This window comes from Muntiacus reevesi, chromosome 12 (genome assembly GCF_963930625.1).
Source record: "Muntiacus reevesi chromosome 12, mMunRee1.1, whole genome shotgun sequence".
In the NCBI taxonomy this organism is placed as follows: domain Eukaryota; kingdom Metazoa; phylum Chordata; class Mammalia; order Artiodactyla; family Cervidae; genus Muntiacus; species Muntiacus reevesi.
The window spans coordinates 14,674,486-14,690,397 of NC_089260.1; the positions used below are offsets into that span (position 1 = coordinate 14,674,486).

The 15,912-nt window shown below is 40.2% G+C and overlaps 1 protein-coding gene across 1 annotated transcript in view; it reads left to right on the forward strand.

Annotated features, from left to right (window-relative positions):
- LAPTM4B (lysosomal protein transmembrane 4 beta) overlaps window positions 1-15,912 on the forward strand; it is a 61,747-nt gene that overhangs the window by 34,555 nt on the left and 11,280 nt on the right. The window contains exons 5-6 of the mRNA XM_065903208.1: window positions 944-1,042; window positions 5,504-5,599. Of these exons, the coding sequence (XP_065759280.1) occupies window positions 944-1,042; window positions 5,504-5,599 (195 nt within the window). The remainder of the gene's footprint in view (window positions 1-943; window positions 1,043-5,503; window positions 5,600-15,912) is intronic.

Here is a 15,912-nt window from a genome sequence, read left to right on the forward strand (position 1 = left end):
GGGTGATGGGGAGAGAGGAAGGGTGACCACACACGGAGCTGCCTTCGACATACACTGTCTAAGCCGATTACCATGAGAGCGTTGACCTGTGCTGAGCACATGGTTTATGGTGATGTCCTGTCATTCCCAGGAACTATATATAGTAGCAGATTTTCAATCCTCTTAAAAGGGTTTCCTTTGCCCTGGTAGTGAATCAGTTTGGTCAGATGGTAGGACTTCTTTTTTTTTAAATTCAAGTATAGTTGATTTATAATGTTAATTTACAGTGTTAATTTCTGCTGTACAGTGAAGTAATTGTTATACATAGATATACATTCTTGTTACTAAAAAAATTTTTTTTATTGAAGTATACTTGATTTACAGTGTGCCAATCTGCTATTCAGCAGTGACTCAGTTATACACATACAGAGTTCTTTTTTTAAATATTCTTTTCCATTATAGGAAAAGAATATTTTCCTATATCCAGTATCACAAAAGAATAGTTTCCTATTAACAGTATCACAGGATATTGAATATAGTCCCCTGTGCTATACAGTAGGACCTTGTCTATCCATTCTGTATATAATAGTTTTGATTTTTTTTAATGCTATGAAAGTGAAAGTGAAGTTGCTCAGTTGTGTCTGACTCTTTGCGACCCCATGGACTGTAGCCTACCAGGCTCCTCCATCCTTGGAATTTTCCAGGCAAGAATACTGGAGTGGGTTGCCATTCCACCAGTGGTCCCACCAATTCCACCAATTGGTCCCACCAATGCTATAAATACCTATTAATACAAGATTCTGCTCTTTGAGAAGTAGCATCAGCAGAAATGGTCTATATAAAGAAGGCAGTATTTTACTTCAGTTTTTATTTTTAAAAGTTATTTATTTTTTATTGTGCTGGGTCTTCATTGCTACGCTCAATAATTAATGAGATTTGCCAATAAGACTCTTCTCTTTTGCAGCCTCCTGATTTTCCTTACAAAGATGATATCATGTCAGTGAATCCTACCTGTTTGGTCCTCATTATTCTTCTGTTTATCAGCATTATCTTGGCTTTTAAGGTAAGCATGAAAATTTTACTTATGGTCTAGATATTATTGAATGTATTCGTGAATGCCACAGAAGTAAGCAGATTTCTGTCTATTTATTATCTTGCTTTAGATTTCTGAACTGCTTTCTGAATTCCTAACAGTTTTGTTCCTTCTCTTATCTGTATGACAGAAATAAACACTAACCAACCTTAACACAAGCCAACTCAAGGTTATTCTAAAATCTGTTTGGATGTGAATAAATTAATGTTGTGCATTTATGCAGTATGTATTATGTACCATAGCATCCATTGCTGTCTCAGTACACATCCGTTTGTAATTTGATTTTTAAAAAAATATTTTTTTCCATATTTAACTTAAAAAAATTTTTTTTAGCTGAAGGGTAATTGCTTTACAGGATTTTGAACATTATTCTGTAACAATGTATTGGGTAAATTTAGCAGTTTTATAAATTAGTTATTTTTGGACATTGAGATAGTTTCTACTTTTTTACTTCTAACTAGTACTGCAATGAATATATTAAATGTATCTTTTGTATACTTACACATTTATTTCCTCAAGATATATTTCTTGAAATTAGAAGGATGTGCATAATTTGAAGGTTTTCTGTAGGTTGTCAGATTGGCCTCCCCTAAAGTGGAATGAGTTAACACTCCGTTCAGCCACATTTCCCTCACTTTCAGCAACTGAGTGCCCTCTAACTTTCTCGTCTTTGTAAATCTGGTAATAAAAACATCATAATTATTGGAACTTGTGCGCTCCTAGGTAGAAAATTCTCAGGTTAGACTTTGAACTTCTAATTCTGAGTATCTTTCATTGTCTTTATTTAGGGACAAAGTTACCCGTTTCTTTAAAAATCAAGCCTCAATGAGCTTAAATAAGCTGCATTTCGGGAGAAGAGTCATAGCAATTTGTTGAAGAGGAGTAGAAAGAGAATGATTCATTGAAAGTCACTTAGGTCTGCATTTTCTCTCCATAAAGCATACTCTGCATTTTTTGATATTGCACATATGGTTTAGTGGTGAGGATTTGGGTGAGTTTTATAGACGGATGTTGAGGCTTACCGCCTCTGCAGCTCCTGCCCCCACACCCCAAATTCCTGACTGCTCAGTCAGCCCCAGACCACCCCTGGCACAGGCTTCGGACTGTCAGATCCCACCCCTTGAGCTTTGTCACTGAAGGCTAGATTCCGCTTTAGCTTCTGCCCGATTGAAGCCCTTCAGCCATGCCTTCCTATAGACTGTGTGTCTATTAATTCCAGATTTTCTCATTTGTACCTGCAAGAAGGTTAATCTGACCAAGCTACCCTGTGCCATTGCCCAGAAACTGCTCTTTAAAAATGCATTTTAATTGTGTAGCCATTTACATTTTTATTGGAAATGCTTACTTGAGATTTTGAGTCAGAGGACCTAGATTTAGCTTCAGTCACTGCTGTATCTAGTTGTGTGACCAGGGCCTCGGTTTCTTCCTTCACTTCACAGCAGTAATAGCTACGAAAACATTCTGAAGGGTGGCAGTGACGTTAAATGAGCTAACAGGTAGGAAGGCGTTTACCCACTCATTTACCCATCCAGTAAAGCCCCGTGTGCCAGGCCATGTCGTAGGTGCTGCCTAAGGTATCCTGCTATTATCAGTTGCAAATTATAATGATCTAATCAAAGGCTTCGTACAAATTGTTCACAGCGCCGTCTCCAACCTGTGAGTAATGTGTTATACGTAATAATTATAATGCTTAATAACTGTGTATTTATCTGTTCTCTGCTAACCAGATTGCGTTTCCTTGAGAACACAGATCCTACCTTCATTTTTCTCTCCCTTGTGGAGACTCAGTAATTGTTAAAAAGCAAATGTGAATACACGTATGTTTTGTGCTTTCACGTATCGGTCTGCCTCTCACAACCTGAGTTCACTGTTAAACTCCTCAGTAAGTGTTATTTATTGCTAGTGGTCGCTGGGAGCCCAAACAGGACTGTGTCAGTTTCACTTTGTCCTTGGTTGGCAGGTTAACAACCCTTACCACCTAGCTCTGCAAATACACGACGGGTGTACTTAATCCTGTCAGTGCAAGTTCATTTGGAAAATAGACCAAGTATTTCTCTCTTTTTTAACATTTTAATTTTTTTGTTAACTCTTGGCTGTGCCGGGTCTTCCTGCTTTGCCCGGGCTTTCTCTAGTTACGGTGAGCAGGGGCTCCTCCTTGCTGCCATGCACGTTCTCATCATTGCGGTGAGCACAAGGGTTCTCGGCACAGACTTCAGCAGTCACAGCTGGCGGGCTCAGTAGCTGCAGCCCGTGGGCTCTAGATTGTGGGCCCAGTGCTTGTGGTACCCGGGCTTAGTTGCTCTGCGGCATGTGAAATCTTGCCCGACCAGGGATCAAACCTGTGTCCCCTGCATTGGCGGGCAGATTCTTATCCACTGCGCCCCAAATATTTAATTCCTTAATCGAGATTACAGAAGTGTCAAATGGAAGTAAGTTTACTAAAGTAAGTTATTGGGGTTTTAGAGACATCAGGCCAAGTTTTCCTCCTGTGGGAGTGTGTTCCGAGTGTTGCAAGGGGCTCTCAAGAGTGCAGACTGGACGTATGAGGCCCCGGACACTGGGGACTTCCCCTCCAGGTTTGACCTTCAGTTGGAGCTTCATCATTTTGGAGGCCTCATGTCAGAAAGAGTTCTTGCCTTACAAAGAACCTTCTGTTCAGTGCTGAAATAGTGGACGTCTTCTTGCACAGGACACAACAGAAAATGTTCAAGCATTCCTTTTTTATTAGTATTAAAATTGTCACTGAGTCTAGGGTTTTTGTTTTTGTTTTATGGAGAAGTAAGAGCATTGTTGGCTTAACTGAAAATCCCGTGTAAATCGAACATACTGTGTACAACATTCAAGGAAAATACCCTTTCCGTCTCCTTCCCATTGTTCTCTGGTTTCAGATTATTGCCATTCAGAAGACATTTTCTAAAATAGCATTACACAATAAATAACATTTTCATCTTTACATTATCACAGACAATTTAACTGTAGGAAATAAAAACCCCCAAGTACAAATGCAGCTTCAGACAGCTTTCTGAGTACACAACAGAACCTTTACTTTACTCTGCTGAAAAGTGTTGACACATACCCCATTTGTCTTTAAATGTCTTCTTCTTTGTAAAGCAACTTTATTGAGATACAATTCACATATCATGTTCTCATATATATATATATCTCATAAAGTTCTCCCATTTAAATGTACAATCCAGTGGTTTTCAATATATTCACAGAGTTGTATAAACACAGCTCAGTGGTTAAACAGTGTAATTTTAGAACGTTGTTACCACTTGATGTTTTCCCTCACCCCCATCCCCTGCTCCTGGTAACCACTAATCTGCTTTGTGTCTCTGTGGGTTTGCCTAGTCTGGACATTTCATGTAAATGGAATCATACAATACATGATCCTTTGTGACTGGCTTCTTTGACCTTTCCAAGGTTCATCCATGCCGTAGCGTGTATCAGAAGTTTCTCTCTTGCTGAATAATATTCCATTGTTTAAACATCATACAATGGAATATTTTGTTTGTCCAGTCTTGACAGATACTTGGATTGTTTTGCTCTTGATATTATGGATAATACAAGCTTTTGTGTGGACATAAGGTCTTCATTTCTCTGGGGTATATACCTCAGAGTGAACTCTCCAGGTCATGTGGTAACTGTTAAACTTTTGAGAACCTTCCAGGCTGTTTTCCACATGGCACCATTTTACATTCTCAACAGCAATGTAGGAAGGCTCCATTTTCTCCATATCTTTAAACGTCTTTTAATCAAAGAATTTCAAAGCTAGAAAGGGCCTTTAAAATAATCTCATTTTAATCTAATTACACATGATGGGAATGAAAGTGCAAAGAGTTCATATTTTAAACATTTCCCATGAGCTCATGCTTTATTTCTAGTACGTCTTTATTCTGAACCTGAATTTTAATTATCCTCTTTGGATATTTCATTATGAAAATGGAAATGTTTTAGTGGATTTTATTGACCATGAAGCAGATTGACATGCTGTGAACCTCTTTTTTTTAAAGTTGACTTGTATAATAAAATTATAGATAATGATGCAGAGTAAAACTCCCAATGATCCAGAGTTAAAATGTGGTGAGACTTGGCTAATGAACTGGTGGTTCTATAACTCTGAAGGGCAATAAATATTTGTAGAGGAGGCTCCTTTCAGTCCTTTTTCCTGGAAGTTTTCTCCTACTTTCAGCCCACTCCTCCCCGTCACCTTCTGCATGGTGTGATAGAATAAGGCTGCAGTGTCACCGTCGGCCAGAAAGTTACTGTACCCAGAATTTGTAATTTTAAAGGCTTTTTGGCTTAGTAGAGTTAATATGTGTCTAAAATTTATGTAAATAAACACTTTTCAATATGGCTTTATCTGTGGCGATATATTAGATTATCTGAAGTTTGACAATTAAGGTCCTAATAATGACTACTTTTTTGCAGGGTTACTTGATTAGCTGTGTTTGGAACTGCTACCGATATATCAACGGCAGGAACTCCTCTGATGTCCTGGTTTATGTCACCAGCAACGACACTACGGTAGGTGTGATGTCACTTCACATGGAGATCTCCACACGTCCACTAGTGATGGCTTCTATGCATTTCTAGTGTTTGCTGCTTTTTTCACTGTTGTTGAGACATATTCATCAGCTGCTTAGTCATCAAAGGATTCATAGTTGAACGAAATGTGTTTTGTTTTCCTTACAGGATATTAAAATCTAGATGGTTCAGCTTTTGATTCATTTAAAAATGATTACAAATAGATAATAGGTGCCTCTCCATATTTGTGTATCTTAAACTTGCATTATTAAACCATGGTAGATAATTCTAGGTATCAGTTCTGTTTGACTATATACCTTCTCCCTGACATGTGAAAATAAACTTTAAAATGTGATGGTATAGATAGAACAAATAGCAGAGCTTACTGCATTTTAAAGTCTTAGGCTGTACCAGCTGAGTTAGCCAGGTGATGGAGTTTACTGTGTTTTTAAAACTTGTCCTGCATATGTAAGCTTTAGTGAAAGAATTGAGATGATCTGTTGTTCATACTTAAATTTTTTAAACCTATTAAGTATGATTTTGGGCAACATGTCTTCAATGGAAGTCTTCAAAAAAACATTTGTCCTTGGTGCAAATGATCTTGCCTACCTTGTGTTAAAAGTGCAAGCTCTCTAGGTACTACCCTCCTGTGTCTCCATCATTGTGCCTGATGCAGTGCTCGGTACAGGTGTGGAATGCCGAATGGAAGGATGGTGATGGGTGACGTGAACAGCTGGGATGGGTCCTAGGATGGGTCCAGGAGGATAGGATTGGAGGCGACAGAATGGACAGAACAGATGAAAGGATAAATAGAAATGGTGAGACTGTTCTAAACTAGAATGGGATTTTATTTTTGGTTTTGTTTTTTAAATTGTGGTCACTTGCTTACTCTGACCTTACTGATACAATTTAGCCTTTTCCTGTCTTGACTTCCTTGTGCATAAAATGGGGATAAAACAACTTCAGACTTTATACTAAATAGACAGGGGCTAGCTGGTAGCACTGAGATGTATGTGGGATTTCTGCAAGAAAGAGTATTTTATGTGAATAGTTTTCCTACGTCCTCAGTCAGCAGGTGTCGACTTGAGTCAGAAATGCATGAGCAGCGGTTTAAGAAGAGGCTTCACTGATTAGAGGCACTAGCCCCGTGTGCCCTTAGGGACACCTGCAAAGTCATGTGCACTGATCACAGGAAAGCATGTTCTGCCTACTAAACCTTTGACCTTTAGAGAATTCCTTTTGGGTCAGTACGTCTCTTTAAAAAAACAACTTCACAATTACTGTAACTGTTTTTAACTTTTTATTTTATATTGGAGTGTAACTTGTGACAGTTTCAGGTGGATAGCAAAGAGACTCAGCGGTGCACATACACACATCCATTTTCCCCCAAACATGCTTCCCGTCCAGTCTGCCACATAACACAGCTTCTTAAAGAATGTTTCCTTCTCTCTCGCAGTTTCTTGGGTATTAGTTACCTATCAGTATCTTTCTAGTTTTCATTTAAAAACACATCTCAGAATACATTTATTCTCCTGCTGAACTAGTAAAAAAGTTTGAAATTTGGGGATTTGAGGAACCAGGAAAGTTGCTAAACAAGCAAGATATTATCAGAGCCTCATCCTAAATATTATGAATGTATGGGATTTATAATACCTCCATTTTTGAAAAGTATTTCAGAGAAGATCTTCCCGACCCAAGGACTGAACCTTTGAGCCACCGGGGGGGGGAGAGAGAGAGAGGAGTGTGTGTGTGTGTGTGTACACACACATACATACATATAGGTTTTGCATATTTTTCATAGAAGCAAAGCGGAAGGGCTACATAGATATGTTGTTTAGATATACCTCAGATCAAAGGATATTCTGAAATTTGTAAAAATTGGGTTGCCTAGAGAATTTAAGAATCATGAGTCCCTAAAATGCATCTAACCAGTTTTGTAGAGGACGCTTTTATTTTCTGTTCTTTTGAGATTCAGAATTAGGTATGAATTAACAGGTATGTTTTATTTAGGCTTACATGCTCTTTAAAATAGTTGTACTTAAAAAAAATAAAATAGTTGTACTTAAAAAAAAATTGTTGAGACATCCCAGCTCTTCTAATAGCAGGCCTTTCTTCAGAAAGATTTCCAGTTTGGCAGTAGTTAACAGTAGCTAGGATTTGGGACCCTGGACTGGTGCCAGCTGGGATTGTTTTCTGGTATGTTGACAGAAGGTCCTGGGGAATTGCTCGATGGTGGTTATTGGTCATTATCTTAGGCATTCTCTATCAACTTGCCATTTTTAAGATAAGGAAACTGATGATGTGTTTTTACTTTTCTCAAAGTTCCCAGTGAACCTCCCCCTGCGGCCCCCCCCCCCCCTTTTTTTTTTAAATGAATGGTATTCCTGGGAAAGGGAGATTTATCATTTCTCATAGCTTGTGTGGATAACGCAAGATAGGGATAGATCACCATCTAAAGTCTCAGCTTTCTGGCAGTGTTTTTAAAGATTTATTTTTTTAAATAATGGTATTGTGAATATTATTCTAAGGAGTCCTTATTGTATCTAAAGTAATAATTCCTTAACATCAGAAAATGTCCAGTATGTATTTAGATTTTCAGTTGCTTCATGTTAATTTTCCTGGCAGTTTATTTGCAGCAGGATCTGTGGGTCAGTATATACTTTAAGACTTTATACTTTTTTTTTTTTTAAAAGAAACAACTTTGACTCACAAACTAGACTTAACTGATTGCATACCTCTAATATAGTTCTCTGTATTTTCAGTAAATTAGTAGTTGGATCTAAGGACTTCCTGTATTTTTATTTCCATATTCCTTTTTTCCTTTTTTTGCAAGACTAGATACATTTGTTCTTCCATCAGGAGGCAGATAACATCTGGTTGATTCTATCTGAGATGTCAGCAGCCATTGATATTGATTCATTAGGAATTGAAATATGATGATATTCTATTAGTTTTCATTTATTATCTGGTATATTCCTATGAAGAAAAACTTTCCCTGACTTTCTCTTTAATTACCCAGTGGTACATGGGACAGTGATAAATTTATATGGTTTTATTCTCTTTATCAGTTTTCAAACAGGTTGTTCCATCATTTTCTAGTAATGGTTTTTTTTTTAAGTAATAATGATCTAATGAAAACAGGCCTCTTACATTAGAGCTGGGAATGTTCTGTTTAAAAGGACAGCTATTTTGATTAATTTTACCAGTAAGCCTAAATAGTAAAATTTACCTACTATTCCATATTCCAGACTTTCTAAATGGAAAAGCAAAATGGTTTTCTAAATAGCTAGTACATTACCATCCTTATTAATGCTCAAATTGTGCCATCTTTCCCAATTAGAGCCTCTTCAATTGATGCGTTTCTATAATTCGGGTGGTCTGACTGCTTCCTTGCTGTCTCTTGACATTGTTCTAGGCTTGCCTTGTGCATATCCTGTCCCAGACCTGGAATCTGGCTATTTTCTCTAAGAAAACCTGCTTCCTTTCAGTTAAGATCATAATCTGCATTTTTAGGATTGGAGAATAGATTTTTAAAGAGGGCTCTACATATTTAAAGATTGTTTTAACTAGTACTAAAGGAATTCTAGTTTGCATTCTAACTTAAAAAAATAGAAAGGAAGCAGCAGCAAATACACTGGAGCCTCCCTCTGGACCCTAAATAGGGATTTGAATGATGTAGTTCTGCTCTTTCCCCTGGTCTCCTAGCTTTATTAAGATCCTCATAGTGTGTAATAATGTATGTTTACCCTTTGCCCATGTCTTTATTGGGAATCCACATGGACATAACAACACGTTGTGTCTTTCATTTCCTATCAAGTGTTAAGCCAGATGGCTTTTCTCCCAGGCTGAAGAGTCTCGATGACCTCTGTGGAAAGATAACTGGGGCTCTGGTTGGTAGAAAATAAATATGCTTCTGTTTCCTTCTCTAAAACAGTATACGTATTATTCGCCAAATACCTCCTTTTCCAGATACTACTCAGGGAGAATAGAGTTATTAGATTATGGAGATTATTATTTATTATAATATGGAGGTTATTCTCAGGGTTAATCACTCTAGTTTCTTAACTAAACCAAAGCAAAAATCTTTGAAAGGAACACCTGAAGATAGAGAGGTCACAAGCACTAATAGTTCATGATGCCTCTTGGGGTCTTGGTTTTTTTTTTCTTTTTTTCCCCCCCATGATGCTCTTCCAGTATATATGTGCTCGGTCATGTCTGACTCTTTGTGACCCCATGGCCTATATACCTCATCAGGCTTCTCTGTCCATGGAATTTTCCAGGCAAGAATACTAGAGCGGGTTGCCATTTCCTACTCCATGATACTGTTAGGCCAAAAGAAATACCTCACTGTTGATTTCATTAAGTAGTCAGGTCCAGACTACTTTTGAGTATTAGTTAGGGTAGGACCTAACAGGCTTTGTAGTGTTTTACTTGAATATTTAAAATATCCCTTTGAGTCACTTGCCATACAGGATTAGGCACCCTAAGGAGATGCAGACTTCTCTTTAGAATGGTGTAGAAGTCACGTTCTGGATACATACTACATAATACCACATTCACTCCCCTGCCTTCATCAAAATCAAGCCTTAAGAGGAAGAGCATGTTAAAATACTAAACCTGTGGATTATAGAAATAGATTTCTTTCACATTAAAGTTTATGCAAATTGAGTTGTTAAAACCTCTTTTAATCGGCTAATACCAGTGAAAACTTGAGTCACTCCGGCATTCTTGCCTGGGAAAATCCCATGGACAGAGGAGCCTGGTGGGCTATAGTCCATGCGGTCCCAAAGAGTCAGACACGAGTGAGCACAGACACACAGCCAGGCGGGCTCTGAAGACCTCTTCCAGTCCTGGGCGTTTGAGATTCATGTCCATTGAACATAACCTCACACAAGAGCCCCTTGACCACTGTCATCTGCCTCTGTGAACCAGAGGGTCTAGGAGGCAGTGTGGAGGGAGTGGGGGGAAGAGCGTTCTTCAGTAACAGGACTTCTAGAGGTTAGAAACTTCAGCCTCTGAGTTACTGGCTCTGAAGCTTGTGACCTACTGAGTACTGAAATATAAGAGAGACCTCTTACTTGTAATATCTCCGTTTTAGGTATCTTCTTGTCCCTTGTAATTAAGTAGTTTGTGTGATCTAAGCTTTTTATTTTTAATTTTAAAATTGTGAGAGGTTGAGACAGACTTGGCAACGTCTCAGAGAAGCAGAGAGAACATTCAGGAGACCGTGTCCATGGTCAGGATCAGGGCGATGGTGAAGATGAGGCAGTTGTGACACAGGGCGGTAGCGAAGGGCGTGAAGAGGAGGGGAGATTGGACAGGGCCGTCAGAGGCCGCAGCGATCGCCGACAGTGAGGGAACGTGGGACAAGCATGAATGCCCGGGACTCCGCTTGCTGTGACTGACTAAACGTCAAATGCCTCACCTGAAGGGTAGGAGCTGCCTCTGGGACCGAGAGTTAAGGGGCCAGCCCTCGTCTCCTCAGCGGTGTTCGCACAAGCGGCATCCAGCCGAGCGCTGGGGCACCCCAGGGAGGGCCCCCCTTCTCTGCTCTGTCCTGTCTCCCGCTCTTGTGCTGTGTGTGGGTCTCTCCCCGGACGCTGAGGTCGCGGCTGCCGTCTGCCAGGCTCTGGGCCGAGTGCTTTACGCGTATGAACTCCAAGAGTCCTTGAAGTTGACCCCCTGGGTTCCAAAGAGGAAACTGAGGCACCAAGTGGTAACTTCCCGAGAGGACACGGCTGTGGGAGCCGGGGCGCGGGGGGCGCTGATCAGCCCTCCTCAGCCCTGCTCCAGTCCGTGCTCCACCCCGCGGTCCTCCTGCACCGTCTCCGCTGCCGGCTGCGGCCACGGCCCGTGTTCTTCCCTAACGGGGTGGGGGGTGGGCGGACAGAGGAGAGAAGCAGGACAGCGATTCATTTAGATGATGCTTCTCAAGGAAAAGTCACAAACTTTCAGAGCAGGGGGACTTTTTTTGTTTTGCTTATTTTTGCTCTCTAGCCCAGGGGAAGGAATGGGAGGGAGGGTGGCTTAAAGAAAGAGGTGGAAGGAAAGTTAAAAACTTTTAAACTTGGTAACACCAAGGCAGTTGCCTTGTTTGTTTGGATACATGTATATGTATATGTGTTTACATATATTTTCCTTATATATATTCTAGGAATATATATATATTCTTTTTCAGATTTTTCCCCCATTTAGGTTATTAGGTGATACTGAGCTGAGTTCCCCGTGTGAACAGGAGGTTCTTGAAGTTCACTTGTGCTGAATAGCCCCGCCTTCTGTCACTCGGCTTCATGTGTGCACTTGGCTTCGGATAGATTTCTCTGTTGGTTCTTATAGAAAAACATCATGGACTGGATGCCCGCTGAGATTTTCCCTGGAAAGCGTTTTCCCTGCTTTAATGTATTCCATGCTTCAATCAGACAGTGCTTGACATTATTTCAGCTCGTATTTCTTTCCTTCCTTCAGTAAAATACAGCATTTAAAAAAAAATCCTAGTCTGTTGAAAGTTATCTCTGACCCATATCACTTTACAGTTACTTCATCCAGAGAATATCTGGAGCAGTCAAATCAACACATTGATATTTTGACACCTAAAGCTTCTGAAAGAAGAGTTCAAATAATTCAGTTTCCATTGTGATCCTGGATAAAGAATATTAAATCAGTTGCTGAGTTGTAACCTTCTTATAATAGCGAGTGAAGAAAAGTATAGAGTAGCTTTGCAGTGAACCAAGAATGAAATCACCCTCTCCTTTGTGTTTTACTTTAAAACACACTCAGAACTTGATTGCTTATTTTATCCCATATATCCAAAATAGGGTTCATGTTGACTTTATTCTAGGGACAAAGACATTGAATTTTATTTTTTAACATCCTGAGAAATTTTCTGGGAATATATGTTAAGGAAGTCAAAGTAAATATATATATGTTTAAGATGTCCTGTAGCATTGTTTTCGTAAATTATTTAATTTCCTTTTTGGCTGTGCGGGGTCTTCATTGGTGTGAGGACTTTTCTCTAGTTGCGGCTAGCGGGGGCCACTCTCATTGCGGTGCGTGGGCTTCTCACTGTGGCGGCTTCTCTTGTTACAGAGCACAGGCTCTAGGGCTGCAGCGGTTGCAGCACATGGCTCGGTAGTTGTGCCATTTGCCTTGAGGCATGTGGGTTCTTCCCAGATCAAGGATCGAACCTGCGTCTCCCGCATTGGCAACTGGATTCTTTACTACTGAGCCACCAGGAACCCCTGGCATTGGTTTTTAAAAGCAAAAGTGTCTAATCTCATTGTCTACTAATTGGGAACTGGTTTGATTTAATAAAGACATGTCCATTTGATAAGATGTCCTTACGCCCATAAAAGTCATGAGCAGTGTAAACAGCAGAAGAAAGGCTTTTGATATTTTTTGAAAGCAGAATATAGAAGTTTGTGCTCCAGCTATGAAAAAGCAAAGTTTGTAGACAATAGATAAGATTCCAGTAGAAATTAAGCAGTTGATTTCTTGAGTAGTAGAAAGGACAGTGGAAGACATTTCTCCCTTCCCGTTGATTCCAGGGATGGATGGAAGAAGTGTGTGGTGAAGGAGACCAGGTAAAAGGGGGATCTGAAGTTTGAAGCAGTCCTTCCAGTCCAGAGGGGCCTGGTAGCCGCTGAGCAAGACAGCAGAGCCCAGCCAGGCGGGCAGCCCCTGGAAGACAGGGTCGAGTCCCCTCCTGCGGAGGTGGGCACAGTAGGTGGCATGGCGCATTCAGGCCTGGGCGCCAGGGAGCGGCTGGAACCTGCGGTCAGGTTTCTGCGGTGACAGCTCACAGAGTGTTCTGTTCCCTCGCCCGCCTCAACCGTCAGGTGTTTTCATTTTAGATAAAAAAAATAGAGTTTTTTAGATATTTATTTTGATCAAGGTATTTGTATATATATTTAGATGTCATTATTTGAGACACATTTATTTGAACATGAGATCCTTAATTGCATTTTAACTTTCTCTTTGGGCTGCTATATCGTTTTGGTGTTTTCCTGCCCAAATATCTCACCAGGGAGGACTTTTGATGCAATTTAAAAGATTTGAGGTATGAATTCTATATAAGTATAATCTGAAAGAATTTGAGTAGCTTTTCTGCTGAGAATTAAGGGAAATAGTAATTTTCTCCTGTAGTATCTATCAAATTTATAGTGGTTTTTTGTGAATTGACAAAATTGGCCTGGCTTTTGGGATCTTAGTTCCCCAACCAGGAATTGAACCTAGGCCCACCAGGAAACCCCTGGTGTAGTCAGGAGTTTCTCCTTCTATGGTCAGGGGTGGGGGCATGGGTGGTCCTCACTAGAGTCCTCCAGATTTGTTTATGTTCTTCCTGACTCGATGAATTCATTGAGTACAAGATGCCATTGGCTATATATTGCATCATTATTTTGGGTGCTCATTGTAAAGTGTTGTGAGTTACAATCCACAGGCTAAATTCAGGTGCTAAAATGTATAAAAATGTGTACCTTAGAATCAAAAATATATGGTTATGTGTGTGTCTTAAATATACATAAGTGTGTGTATGTGTGTGTGTATTACAGGTGGGAGTGTTTAGAAAGCTTGGAAACAGCTATTTTAGATGTCTTTGATAAAGTCAGACTTTGTTTTGTGACTTTGTCTGAAATGCCCAAATGGCTATTTTAGTTAATCATGGAGAGTCACGGTTCACCTATCCCTCCTTTCGTTTTTGGCTTGAATAAAAGGGCAAATGTGATAATGTAAGTGATGCCTGTTTTTTTTTTTAACTTATTATTTTGTATTGGGGCATAGCCGATTAACAATAATGTCATGGTAGCGTTACCTGAATAGTGGAGGGTCTCGGCCACACATATAGACACATGTCCATTCTCTCCTAAACTCCCCCCATCCAAGCTGCCACATAAATGGCTGCCTGTGTTAAACCAGGTACATTGTAGACCATTAGGGGTGTAATAAATGGTGAAGACATAAATAAATATTTTGACTACTTGAGATTAACTTAAATGGACCTTTGTTAGATTCTAGAGCCTCTAGATGATGCGAATGATTTGGGGCTGTGTACTTTCACATCTCACATTACCACATCTTCTAAGGTCAGAATTTTTTCTATAAAAATTTTTTTGTCTATTTAAAAAAAACTTTTCTGTAAAAGCCAGACAGTAAGCGTTTTTAGCTTTGCGGGCCGTGTGGTCTCCTGTCATGACTGTTCAGCCCTGCTGTGGTAGTGTGAAGGTAGCTGTAGACAGTACATACACAAGCACGTGTAGCTGTGTTCCAATAAAACTCTGTTTATGGGCTCAAAAAAATTGAGTTTTCTACAATTTTAACGTATCATGAAATGTTTTTCTTTCCTTTTTTTTTTTTTTTTAAAAAAAAAAAACCATTCTGAGCTCTCAGGCCATGCAAAAAGCAGATGGCAGGCCAGATTTGGCCCACATTGTTCACAGACCCATGCCTCCTTGGCAGTTTTGAGCTCAATTTTCTAGGTCTTTGCAGGACAGCTATTTGAACCATCCTGGGGAATTTAAGGCCTGGATAGAGGTTTCCTCCCCTGCAAGTGGGGTGGCAAAGAGCGGCACCTAATCTTCTGGTTCTCTTTTAAGGATCTCTATCCTAAGGAAGTTTTAATTCTCACATATTTATTGTTTTTCCAAACAGGTCTAAGTCAAGCTTATATTTAACAAACTATAGTCAAAAGTGAATAATTTACTTCAGTGCTTGGTACACAATATGACCAACATTTGTTGATGAGTGAACAATATTTAATAAACCGTTTGACTTGCTCTCTCTCTTTTTTTTATCTCAGTTGAAGGAAGTAGCTTAGATTATGTGACCGACATCAGGTCCTTGCCCACGTCCCCAGCTGTCTAGTGGTCATCTCCAGAGAGAGGTCACGTGGCAGGGCTCTCTCCGTTTCTTCCATTCTGCTGCTTTTCTCTAGTGAGTGGTAGCAGTGTCTACTTAATCACCCAAGCCTGTAACTAAGGTGCGTGCTCAGTCGTGTCCAACTCTGTGTGTGTGTGTGTGTGTCCGTCCAACTCTTTGCAGCCCCTTGAACTGTAGCTCCCCAGGCTCCTCTCTCCATGGAATTCTTCTCGGCAAGATCACTGGAGTGGGTTCTCACTTCTGGGCTTCCCAGGTGGTGCTAGTGGTAAAGAAGCTACCTGCCAACGCAGGAGAGACACGAGACGAAGGTTCGGTTCCTGGGTCGGGAAGATCCCCTGGAGAAGGGAAATGGCAACACTCCAGTGTTCTTGCCTGGGAAATCCCGTGGACAGAGGAGCCTGGCGGGCTACAGTCCTTGGGGTTGCAAAGAGTCAGACATG